The sequence below is a fragment of the Neodiprion virginianus genome, chromosome 3 (genome assembly GCF_021901495.1).
Source record: "Neodiprion virginianus isolate iyNeoVirg1 chromosome 3, iyNeoVirg1.1, whole genome shotgun sequence".
Taxonomy (NCBI): Eukaryota; Metazoa; Arthropoda; class Insecta; order Hymenoptera; family Diprionidae; genus Neodiprion; species Neodiprion virginianus.
Window position 1 is genome coordinate 18,965,786 of NC_060879.1, and position 12,910 is coordinate 18,978,695.

Sequence of the window (12,910 nt, forward strand, 5' to 3'; positions counted from 1 at the left end):
AGTGTCCGAATAGTGGTCAAAGAGATGACAATCGAATCCGAATGTTCGAACAACTAGAATAATAGTTCAAATTATTCGGTAGTTTGACAATTTAGTGCCCTTAGGTACGGCTTATTGTTAGTGCCATTTCACACTATACTCGACAATAGCTAGCATGAGTAGGTCAATCGCTATTCTTCCATCATTAGTTAAGGTACCCAGTACGAAATGAAAATCGAATGATTCAAATTGACCTAAATAATTCGAAAAATTCGAATCGCACGTAGAATTCAAAATATTCGATCAGTGATTTTGACTTGTTCGCTTACTCCTAGTTTCCACCGCTTGTTATTTTTTTTTTTCTCCCAATATCGTGTAGCACGATACCGTGGTTCCTCTCGATGCGAAGAGAATGCCTAACAGGTATGCATGGGAGAATGAAATTAGTTGGCGGATCGGTCGCGCGGCGGCGCTGACGAAGGGGGCGCTTGACCGCCGAGGTTAGGTTAGTTAGGCGCGCACCTCGCGGCGACTGGCGAGCCCGAACCTGGAGGAATCGGCGTGTGCCGAATGCCAACAGTCACCCGCCGACTGCCGGTACCGCTGGTCGGTTTTTGTCGCAAGTCAGTTCAGAGCAGCGATCTCTGTGCACGCTTGCGGCGTCTTTGCACTTGGCATTCGTCAGCGAGCCGCTAAACGGGGTTGGTGATAAACTGGTGCTCGAGGTGGTGCAGTGAGAATGGTGAATGCGTATCCCAGAATGTGAACAATTATTTCGGCGGCAAATTATAGTCGCGGAAGCGTGTTCTGCCCGTAATAACAGTGCATCGGAAGTCGAGTGAGTGCCCGCGATTCTACGAGCACAGTCGATAAGATAAATAGATAGATAGATAGATAGATATTCGAGATAGACGTCGGTTACGAGTTTCTCTCTCTTTTTCTATCTTCCTATCTCTCTCTTTCTCTATCCCCCTCTCTCTCTCTTTCTCTCTCTCTCTCTCTCTCTTTATTTTTCTCTTTCTCTCTTTCTCTCTCGCTCTCTTTCCTTCTCGTTTCCCGCGGTGTGCTGTGTGTACGTAAGAAACGCACGAGTGTTGAGTTTACCGCCGCGATCATCTGTCGCGCGCGTACCGACCGGTACGCGTATGCACGATTATTGTTGTGCACAGTTGGATTACTCAAAACGGATGGCATTTGGAATGCCGCCTCTGGCTGGATGAACGTCTCGGCCCCCGGCGGAGAGGTGAGTTTGTCAATTAGTCAGTCAGTCAGTCAGTCAGTCGGATATTGGTTCGCCGGTCGCTCACGTGTTAATTTCCAAATCGAAAATACTTGTTATTCTTCTCCCTCCACGCGGCGATTGCAGCATAGGCCGCGTGCGCTCCAGAGTCTTTCTCCTTTCCGAGAGAATCCCGGCAGCTCAACGCACCGCGTCAGCATTACGCCGTTTAGTTGGATTATCAGATTCCACCGACTCGTATCGGAGTCGCGTTGACGGCGGCTCGCTCAACGATCATTCGACTAGATTGTCTGAATCAAAAGTTGGGAAGAGAAAAGGAACAGTATGAAAAATCACCGGCAGTTTTATTTTTCGCCAATACCTGAAAGTGGGCACGAAAGGGTTTCAAAACAATTGAATTATGGTGTTTTTTTTTTTTTTTCAAATCCCTTTCTAATATTTTTTGACTCTGAAGACTTTTTTCATAACTTTCACATTGTATTATGGTCATAACCAGAAAATATTATTGTTTTCGAATACATATCTGTTATACCGTGCTGATAATTCAATTTTAACCACTTTGGAGGTAACTATTTGTAAAATTTCATCCAAGCGAGCTCTGAAGATGAATAAAATAAACTTAAAAACATAAGAATCATATTGATAAATCCATTTCTCCAATTGATGGTATCTTGGCTTGCGCTATTCATGTGTTCAGATTCATTTCCCTCATATCGTAGGGATGTCGTTTCGTTTTTGTTCACTGTCATCCGTGCAAATAACGTTCCTGAAGATTCTTCTGATGACTTTATCTCTTTTTCCTACAACTGTTCATTCACCTTCAATGTCTAAAGATAAAGATAAAGAACAAAGATCGACGGAGACTGCGAGTTATGAGTATTTATTTTGAAGTAGGCGAAATTGCACGGAGGTAATAACAGTGTCCTACACTTACCGACTCGTTTACAGGATGAAAATGTTGATCGAGTCGGTAATGGTAGGAAGCTTCTGTACCGAAGCTCTCCACCCGTCGTTCGACAAGCTGCAGCGAGCTTTAAATGTCTGACTTTAACAATCTGTCTTATACAAATTGTTGGATGGTAAAAATAAATTCTATTCCACCGTGTTCCGTTCAAGCGTAATACCCCAGTGTAGTATCGCCTTAACAATAAATATGCACAATCCTCTGTCTTTTCACGTCGAGCCTCGACATTGTCATTCGGAATCAGTACAATAGGTACTTGCAGCGTACGACACTGAATCATGAATGGTGTTCGTGATAATAATCGTCGAGCAAGAAGCATGCACGCTTTCAGATCTCGTTACATTTAATTAAAATCATTTATTCACCTTCGCGTAACGTGAACTGTGACGAGGCGTGAAAGGTCGATGTAACTTCTCTCCTTGCCCTCCTCCTCCTTCTTCACAACTGCGGAACTAAACGAAAACCATTTCATCATACGCGTGATTGTCCTGATAACTTTTGCCTCATCTTGCTTAGACCTTGTTATGCGTGACATTAGATCAAACATGATTCTGTGGTACGGTTATATGTATTTGAAAATTTAGGATCCTTACGAAAAATTTGTCAACTTTTCGTTCGGAATACATGTTTTTATTGGGAAGGCCTCAAAGGCGATTTTATCCCGTTAAATATTTCTGCACGCGTTAACCTTGCGTGGTTCAATTTCATGTGTTATTTTTACTGGTATATAAATCGAGTTCAGAAACATTTCCAATACTGAGGAGTAAAATTGCATAATCATTCTATTTATTTACATATTCCACGGAATTCCTAAACGGATTCTTTTACTAAATGCTCACTGTCCTAGATCGTGTTCTGAGAATTCTTTGTACGTATATTTACTCGCATAGCCGACCTGCTTGCGTGTTTCGTCCTTCTTTGTCTCTCGCAAAGATATACGACCATGCAGTTTCGTGACAGTAATTGTTTGAAGCGAAAATTAGACCAGCTGCTTAATTCTGTTGGTTTCTTTTTTTGTTGTTTGTTACGTATTAGCAATTAAGAGTCTGAAAGTTCAGGGAGAAGAGAACCGCTTAAAAAATGTTCAGTAATGTTACTTGCGCTACTGATAATGATGACGAATGAAACAACAACCCTCTTATGCAATAGAAATGAATATAAGCGAATTCGAACAATGAGACTGAAGTTAGCAACGTTAATGTAACGGAACATCCGGGAAAAAGTCATTATTGCGGAATTTTAGAACGAGTCTCAAGGAGTCGGCTTTTCAAAATAAGTGTTATGTTTATCGTAGTTTACTAAATTCAAGACATTCCTGAAGGTGCGAACTAACGAGTTTTCCTGTTATTGATTCGATTATAGCGTTTTCGGACTCATTTCACTGGAAGACATCACGAATTGTCCGAAATTTTTTGGAGAAATATTGCATTGTAACATGTTGTACGGGTAAATGTAATAGTTGAAAAAGATCTGTCGGAATATACAGTTTGTGCACATTTATTTTCATCCAGTTTGGAGATAAGTATTTTGTTTTTTGATTTTAGGTGATTTTTGGACATCGCTATGATTGAAAAATTTAGCCCGAAACTATTAAAATCGGATAAAAAATACCAGAGTTGATTCAGTTTGAACGGTAACGTTATAAAACCTTTTCTCAAACAGCTAATTTTGCTTTGCTATATTGGAAATTGCTCGGATTCATTAATATTGTTGGATATTTTTTTTTTTTTACGCTTACCAACTTTTGATTCACCGAGTCCAGCTCGTTGATTGTTTGCCGTTTTGTGATCCTGCAAAGTTTTGCTACTATATTTTTAGATTGTGGTAAAAAATGAAAATAGTTTAGGACTGAGCGGTAAACGGAACTAAAAATTTCTCTCGGTACAGTTGGTTCTGAATTTGGGGTGCAAACTTCATACATGTATAATCCGCGTAACTTAGTCCCTGTGATTAAACGTAATATGGTGATATCCCAGGTATAACAGTACAGAAATGCCTGATTGTAGGCGCAGAACGGTTTCGCGGTCTTCGCTTCGGAGTCAAGTCTGAGTTGAATATTAATGGACGGAGTTAGGCTTTTATTTGGTCCTCGAGTGAAGAGGTATGCGGTAAGCATTTGTATGGTTACGATACTTTACAAACCTTTTTCGCACAGTTGCGGAGCGTCTCCAAGTGTGTTGGATATTGTATAATAAGTCATTGCGTATCCGTACAACATATCCGGCATTTCATAATAATTTGTCCAACGTTTGGTTCTATGTATCCAGGATAGGCAGATGTTTTTTCTTTTACGTCGCGGTGCAGTTGGCTACAAAATGTACTCGTGTTTTTTTTCAGAATTTTTTTTTTTGGTCACTGCTTACTTCTAATTTTTTTCAAGGAACAAATTTTGTACCCACTTTTGTAATTTGACAAAAAAATCTCGAATATTCTGTGGGGAAACAACATGGTAAGTAATTATTTTCAGATGTTTTTTGAAATACACATGCTTCTTACTCTATTTGTCGAACCTATATCGAGAGATTTCGTCCGATATCAAAAAAATTTACTATAAAAGATCAGATGGTTTCGTTCCTCAAAAAATTTGCAAAAAAATTTTATCTCATTCATTTGTAAAGTCAAGTTCCTTGCTTCGGACTCTATGTTCCGTATGCATGTCCAAGGAAAACGCGATAGTAGGAAAATTTTACGTTCTGGGACATTGGAAAATTTTTGGTGAGTGTATGTTCTTTTTTTTTTTCTTTTTTTTTACTGAATATTTATTTTTGAGGTGTGATTTGCAAGTTTCTCACGAGTCTAAGGGTAGAATGAGTAACCGTTGTAAAATTGCGCGTTCTTCTCACGCGATGAATTTCCCTTTCGAATATGCAACATCTTGAAATATCAAAGCATTGTAATTTCGTAACTTTTCCACACTCTACGAGGAAGTTGGAAAAATTGCGACGCGCGTATTATAGTGATAACAATTAACAGTCTGCAGGAAACAGATCGATATTTTGAAACTGCAAAAACCCTTAAAATCAACCGTTCGTTGTACTTAGTCCCTAATTTTTTACGGCAAAAAGTTGCGATCCAATCAATTTATCGTGCGTACGGTGATCGCTGACTCTTTTTTCGTTCATTTTCATCGCTTTGCGGAACATAGCTGTTCGGTGTTCTTGCGATATGTCATCGTTTATTCATTCTATTGCCCCCCTCCCCTAGGGGGATTTGGCGGTATTCGCGTACAGAAAGAGACACAGGAGTCAACGTGCATTTAGCGGAATCCGTACGTTGTGCCGGTTCGGAATAGTTGGACCTGCACGATCTCCATATCTGTGACTTATGTATGCATTTAGTTATTGGGGACCTGTTCGTGTGAAGTGATTGACAGTTTGACGAAATCTTATGCGGGTCATCGATCGGCCAAAACTATGTACATGCCAAGACGTTTGGATATACGTTATATTTTATTTTTATTTATTATACCCACGGCCGAACGCAAGAAGTGTAGAACATTCTAGAGGAATTTACAAGTGTGTGGGTATAACGGATGTTTTTTTTACGTATAACTACACACGGGCATTCCATGTCAAATCGATCGGTTATGACCGTCACTATCTTTGATTTTGTTGAATTTTTTTTTATCCAAATGGTAGTGGTATGTTCAAAATCCCCAATTTATGAAAAAAAAAAAAAAATGATTTTTATTGAGCCGCTTTTGAGACACATACATACAAACTTGTTCGAGGAATGATTTTTTTTATCCTTTGAGCACTCTGAGTGTTTTAGATTGACAAAAATCAATTTTGAAAGTTTTGAACAAATTGACAATGCCCTGAAAGATTTTCCACCGCATTGAAAGCATGTTAATAAAATTATGTATCACGTGATGCTAATTTTTTTTTTAATTGCATCAAAACTTTGGAGAGGTATAAGCTAAATTAAATTTGAATCGATGAAAATTGCTGAAATGCTTGAAAAACTAAACAATTGTATCATAATTTTGTCATGAGGTTCGTTTTTTTTTAGATGAAATTTTCAACACACGTTCAACAACAAAAATGTCTACATCATAGTGTCAATCATAAAATAATTATAATAAAACACGAATATTTCGAGGTTTTTGAGAATTTCAAACATAATGGAACTTGGAGAAGATTTAAATATTTATAACTCAAAAGTGATTCTATGAAAAAGAGAAATGCTTACGTAATACGGGGATTTTGAAGATGTGGCTTATCGCCTCCTTAAAAGTTTTAACCAAATAAAAAATGGTGCGGATCGAAGGTGTTCGATTTGGCATGGAATGCCGTATACATGTATATTGTAGATGAATATTCATCCCCATTTTCGTTGCATATTTACTTGTACTTGGTGGTATTATACTTATGTGTCCATGCCTGTTACCTCTAAACAAGCTTTCTCTCGTTTTCTTGGTGATTTATTTATTCAAATATTTGCAGCCCCCGTTGATTCTTTGTTTACAGAATCTTGCACGTATTTCTATACTTAAAACTACATACGAGGCGTTCACTACCGACTCGGCCACTTTTTTTTTCTCTTCTTGGATCTGTTTCATAATTGGTCATAAATTAGTAGTACTTAATTAAAGGCACTCCGTGAACTTGTTCAAATTTTTTAATTTCCTCGTTTCGGAAATATACTCGGAAATATATATATATATATATATATATATATATATTTTTAAACCCGTTCTTTAGCCTTCTAATTATTAAAAATAGAGTAATACTCAGACCGTGGGAGGAAAAAATAGTTTTGCGAATAACCAATAAAAAAATTGCGGATTGACAGTTCTCATGGCTTCGAATGAAGTAAAAAATTAAATAAATGAAAAATAAATGTGAAAATTTACATTATTATTTGATTGCTTTTATTCTGCGGGAGCGCAGAATGGCATGGAAATATCGAAGACAATAAAACCCTATGCCAGAACAAAGCTGATAAAATTTTAAGTACAATCAAATTCTCGGGAAGATTAGGAAGAAATATCGTGTAGAAACCTAGTTCAAATAGGATGCCCGCTTTAGGTGCAGGCTGTGATTCAGCTCACTCTTGCTTTCAAATGATCATTTCAGTTTCGTATATATTTACAGGCGAAAACTTATCCCTGGTCGAGAGAAAGGATAAGAAGATTGTTGATCAGTCAAGTCATAAGACATATCATCTCTAAAAGATTTAGTATTTTTTTAGTAGCCGTTCAGAAATTTCAAATAATTTCACAAGATTTTACGAGTCGTGCGCATTAGATTTTAACGATGATCCTTCCACGTGAGATAGAATTTATCCTGCATATACTTCAAATCTCATTTTTTAAGATTACAATATAGTACCATCCCTTTCGATGTGCGATACTTGCAGTCGGTGTTGCCAAACGTTGAGTAAAACATATCGCTATATCAGTATCCAAAAATCTCTAGAAATCTCTAGATTGGACAATATCAAAAAAATCGACTGGTTTTTTTTTCGAAATTCGAGTCGAAAATATTTTTCCAAATGACGAAAAAAGAATGCTGTCCAAGTTTGAGCTCTTCCTAGCAATATTTAGAGGTACAACATCGCGAATTTCTATTTCCCTTCAACGAATTGAACGCTCTACAAAATAGGTCTGTTATCATTTTATGATAAATCTAACTCTTTCAAAAGTTATTTGAGATCAAAGGTCGACAAAGAGCCTTAAATAACTTGCAAAAGTCAAAGGTCAACAAAGGAATTTTAATAACTCTTGAAAGTGTAGATTTATCATAAAATGATAACAGACCTATTTTGTAGAGCGTTCAATTCCTTACAACAATACGTTCTGGTTTTATCAGCACTCTAACGTATTCGTGAGTCATAAAAATCCAAAGCTAAAAAAAAATGTCCCATGTTGTTCAAATGGAAAATAGAAAGTCGCGATGATACACCTCTGAATATTAATGTTAAGAGCTTAAACTTGGACAATCTTCTATTCTCTTCATTTGAAAGAATATTTTCGACTTGAATTTTGGAAAAAAAAATAGTCCATTTTTTTTATACAGTCTACTTTAGATATTAAAACCTCAGAAATCTCCAGCATTCGCCAAAAAATTGACGAACAATCCACACAATAGTTAGATTGCGAGAACACATCAGTGAAAATACTTGTGGTTATGTAAAGTACCGACGGTCGGTAACAAAAAGTATAATCTAACTTTTTCGGACATTATTAAAACTTCGTCTACTGATCGGATGGAAAATCGTTACGCTTTGGTTATCCGATGCTCCTTCCCAAGTTGATTCCGGATAATGGGACATCGGCCTCGTCGTACAGTGAAACAAAAACATCGGTTATTAAAAATCCCTAGAATTCTCCAATTTTCTTAAAAAATCACCGTGGTTGAGACGTGTCGTAAAGCGGGGAAAAGAATTTCAATTCAATGTTCAAAAACTTGAGATTTAGCCACGGAATCACTGAATTGGCAACACTGCCCGAAGTCACCAGTTTTCGAACCAAACGAAAAAATTTGTGTCACCTCCGCTTCCCTCTCTCCTTCACTCTGCTGATATCTTCATAACCTGTTGTGTGGTACCGGCGAAACCGTCACGCTGAAGCCTCTGCACAAACACTGAGTTTTTTTTGTGCGGTATGCGACAAGTTCTGCATCAAGGATGCAGCTACAAGAAGCATTGCAAAACGAGGAGGACGAGTTAACGCATCTAAGCCTTGCATCAACTTCTTAGCTTATCTACACGCGTAGTGTTTCCAGCTCTGCGAGCATGTTGCGGAGGGAACGAAGCCATGATTTAGATTACTTTCATAAGGAAACACACTCTGAATCTGAATGTTATTTTATCGGCAGACTGAAGCAAGGTAAGAGCGGTCGGAATGTTTGCCAAGATAGAAAAAAAAAAAAAAAGACGGTTGGGTTCGAGACTATTTTACCACAAAAAACAAGGTTAGCAAGAATCACTCTCAGTAAAGTATTCCTTGCACGAACCCGAATATTTGACAATTTACTGATTTTTGTATACAACAAAGTATGAATACATATTATTGAACTAGAAAAATTTGAAGCCAAGTTACCGAAAATTTATTCAAAAATTACGACTTTTAAAATCGTTAAATTTATACATCAGTTTATGGAGATGATATGCTCGTCACATTTTTGTTTAATAATTTATATATACCGAATAATTCTAAATGGCTGATACAAACTATCCTACTCTTGTAAAAATATCCGTTACGACGACAAAAACGGAGCGTCACCGAATGTTTAAGAAAATAATAATAATAATAACAGTTCGAGGAATGGCACAATCAGAAGAATTTTCTCAACTCCGACTTTTTAGGGGTTATGTTTAGTAATACAATTCATAACAAATTTTCGATTCCAGCTTGTCGTTAGGTGTAATAATTAATTATAACTCATTCTTATTAAGCGCCAGTCTAACTTACGAATGAGTTCAAGTTCAAAAGTTTTTATTGATTTAAATTTGATTGTTCTACAACATTTTGATGCCTGTCCTTCCGACTTGACTCAAATTTTTAGTATATAGAGTGCGGATTGCTGAGAACTATTGTTCATTATTTGTGTGGAAATGTGTGGTAACAATTTTAATAACAAAAAAATATGTTACAAAAACCCAAGCACGTGTGTGTTACGTATTTACGAATGATTGGGAAGGGGTCCTACTTATATGTCTCGAAAAAATATTGCATTCCACGCAAGGAATACCTCAAGATGAGCATCTGGCGGTGATCTTGTAGAAGAGCTAGGCCGTAATATGCGTGAGTCTTTGAAGCTGAAAACATCCCTGGGAAATCGTAAGGGGAGAGTCGGGTAAAGCGGGGAATTATAATGGAAATCCGTGATTGTGTATATATTTACTATTCGTAGGTATTGGAGTTTGAAATTTGCTCAACAGTCTAAACTTGAAAATCAACTGCGCATGTGCCAAACAGTTCAATCTCATTGGTCAGCGAAATTTTCCCGCAGCGATATTTTTGTCTGCGATGCAGGCGGGCCAACGTACACAAAATGTGTACGTTTGAATTTTCAAAGAGCACAAGCATTAAATTCGGACCGTTCTTTGAAGAATCAACTTTCCGACCCAATAACAAATGCTTCCCAAACCTTTCCGAGTCACTGCCTCAATTATTTAAGATTCTAACCTGGAAAATTCGTTTCAACTACAAAATGTAATGAAACGTGTTATCTTAATTGTTTAATATTGGACGTCTTCCCTGAATGAGGTATACCTGTAAGATTAAAGTCGAAAAACAGTATATCTTACACTTGGCTGTCCCTTTTCGAGTGAATTGGGCAAACATCTCGGGAAATGTAAATCTTAATATAATACTGCTGATCAAGGTAGTTGCTAGTAATAATTAAGAATTACAAAGCAGTAAATATATGCGGTAAGAAGTATGCAAATCCATAATTACATTTTTGCAGGTAGCCTGAAGATCTTCGATCAGGTTTGGTCTAAACGCCATGCATAAATTATCAAAAACAGCGATTGAAACCAGACCTCGACTCGATCGATATCAGTTTCTACAAAATTCGATATATTTCCCGAGATATTTGACCCGTGCAATAAAAATCCGACATCCACGCATGTAGGATCTTTGTACTGCACCAACTGGCATACCTACAGATGATTACGGTGTAAAATGTTGTCAGAAAAAGCACCTGGGATGAACGTTTCTATCCATGATCGTTCTTTTTTTCACCCAGAGTTGGTATTATGCGGTCGCGCATATGCTTTTTCCTCCCAGTTATGATCGGCATGGTTATGTGGATGTGTACTTATCTACCTCGGCATCATGGAAGCGAGTCTAAGTGTACTTCGGCCTCCGTCGTTGTTGCCGATCACGGTTTACCAAGTTGGGTTTGTTGGTCGGTTATGGTGGCTACAATGACGTTGACGTTCCTTTGACAGGATCATGTCCTGGCCGGGTTGGTCGCCTCTCGCGTTCTGGACCGGCCAGATCTTGAATCGAGGTCACGTAGCCTCATCGTGTTCTCTCTACGTGCATTCCAGGCTCTGAGCGATAGAATGCGCGATACTCGCGAGTCCGTTGTACGCATTTATAGTTGGTCTCATCTCCTTCGAGCCCTCAGGGTTCTTCATCTCCTCACGTTTCTTCCAGATAGTTATTTACTTAAGTCTTTCACATGGTTTTTTTCTTTGGGGGGGGGGTTGTCTTTTTCGCACGTGACACTCGCGGCATCGTTAGGTTATGGCTGTTTTCTTGTTGGAGCTTGTCCTTGATTCCGTCCGTTAACTATTCTGTAATCATTGCAAAAAATTGTATCGGTGTATGTACAAAACTCTGGATGCTACATCAATTTGGAAATAAAAAAAAAAAAAAATGAATACAGAGATACTTGTTCAATGATTTGCAGATTTTACGAAGTTATGCTATAATATATGCTACAAATTTTTTTTAAACGCGTATCTCATTGGTGAACATGTTTATCGTGCTATTCAAAATTTTTTTAAATTTGATTACCATTAAACGAATAAAACAAAGATTTGCCACCTATTCGTTCGGTTATGCCCGAAATGCGCTGTAAATGATCATCTTTAGTATTATCACGTAAAACTTGAACAGCAACTCCTTGAAGGTATTAAGAAAACGATATGTATGTTTTTGCCACGAAAAGAAACTAATCATACGTGCAACACTTCGGATGCAAGTGATTAAACTTTGCGCACGGATAAAAAAAAAATGTCAAAAGCTACTCCATATAACTCGGAGGTAATGTCAAGTTTCTGACGGTGATCAGCCTAAATCTTACCCTCTGAAGTTTTCAGGTTTCCGTTTTTAGCCTCTTTCTTGACTCTATTGTGAAGAAATTCTACGCTAGAGAGAGAGAGAGAGAGAGAGAGAAAGAAAGGCAGGGTGGGGGGCGGCGGCTAAATATTCGGTTTGCCTCAGGCGACGGAGTGATTATAATTCTTGGACTGAAATAGGTATCTTTCAAGTGTGGAATGCCAGCCAGAAGGGCGGCTAAGACAAAGCCTCCCCCCTCGATCCTTCTGTAGCGCTATCTTGTCAACCCGACCATCGAGTTCTCGGCAGCACTTCATTCTTCCACTACGTAGGCGGCGACATCGGCATGGCAGTCTTTCCGTTGCCGCACGAAAAGTTCACAAATTCTGTCTGCCTATGCCATGCGCCTTCAATGTGCTACGTTGGGACGAAGAGTGGAGTGGGTATATACGGGTGTTCTTCCACCGCAACCCGAGATTCGTATCTGCAAGATTCGGCCTACAGATGTTGATCGTTGACTGTGTGTCTCTGTAGAAGTTTTTTTTTTCTTCCACTTTTTCAAAGAAACGATTTATTTGAGTTTGCGTCCTCAACGTTATCATTCTCCATTTTTTCCGTGAGGGTTTCGCCGGATATTGTATGTTTCTATCGCTATCTAGAATCGAGTCGTAACCCTGTTACACAACTATGTTGCCCTATATCGTGACAGACGAGCTCGCAAATGCGCATGCGCTAAATCGTGTAATTTTGTTGGTAGATTCAATCGCGGTGTAAGATATGTAGGGGGTTCAACTTGGATTTGTTGAGTGACCGCATTTTAGTTCAGTTCATCAGTCTGCACCAGATGTCTCACGAACAGCAATCCAAGCAAATGGAATATGGCGTCGTCCAATGTTACGATCCTGGCGTAAACGTTTCGAACATAATTCCATGACAACCTGTGCAAGCTGTCAAATGAGTTGTAAAAATAGTAACTTAACGTTGT

At 38.3% G+C, this 12,910-nt stretch overlaps 1 protein-coding gene across 4 annotated transcripts in view; it reads left to right on the forward strand.

Moving 5' to 3' along the window:
• The first annotated feature begins 574 nt into the window (after window positions 1-574).
• LOC124300089 (protein expanded-like) overlaps window positions 575-12,910 on the forward strand; it is a 140,955-nt gene continuing 128,619 nt past the window's right edge. For 3 of the 4 annotated variants that reach the window (XM_046753753.1, XM_046753756.1, XM_046753757.1), the window contains exon 1: window positions 575-1,222. Coding sequence is in view for 1 of the 4 variants with exons in the window: in XM_046753757.1 (XP_046609713.1) it covers window positions 1,196-1,222 (27 nt within the window). In the remaining 3 variants the exon portion in view is untranslated. The remainder of the gene's footprint in view (window positions 1,223-12,910) is intronic. The other variant, XM_046753754.1, reaches the window with a different exon arrangement.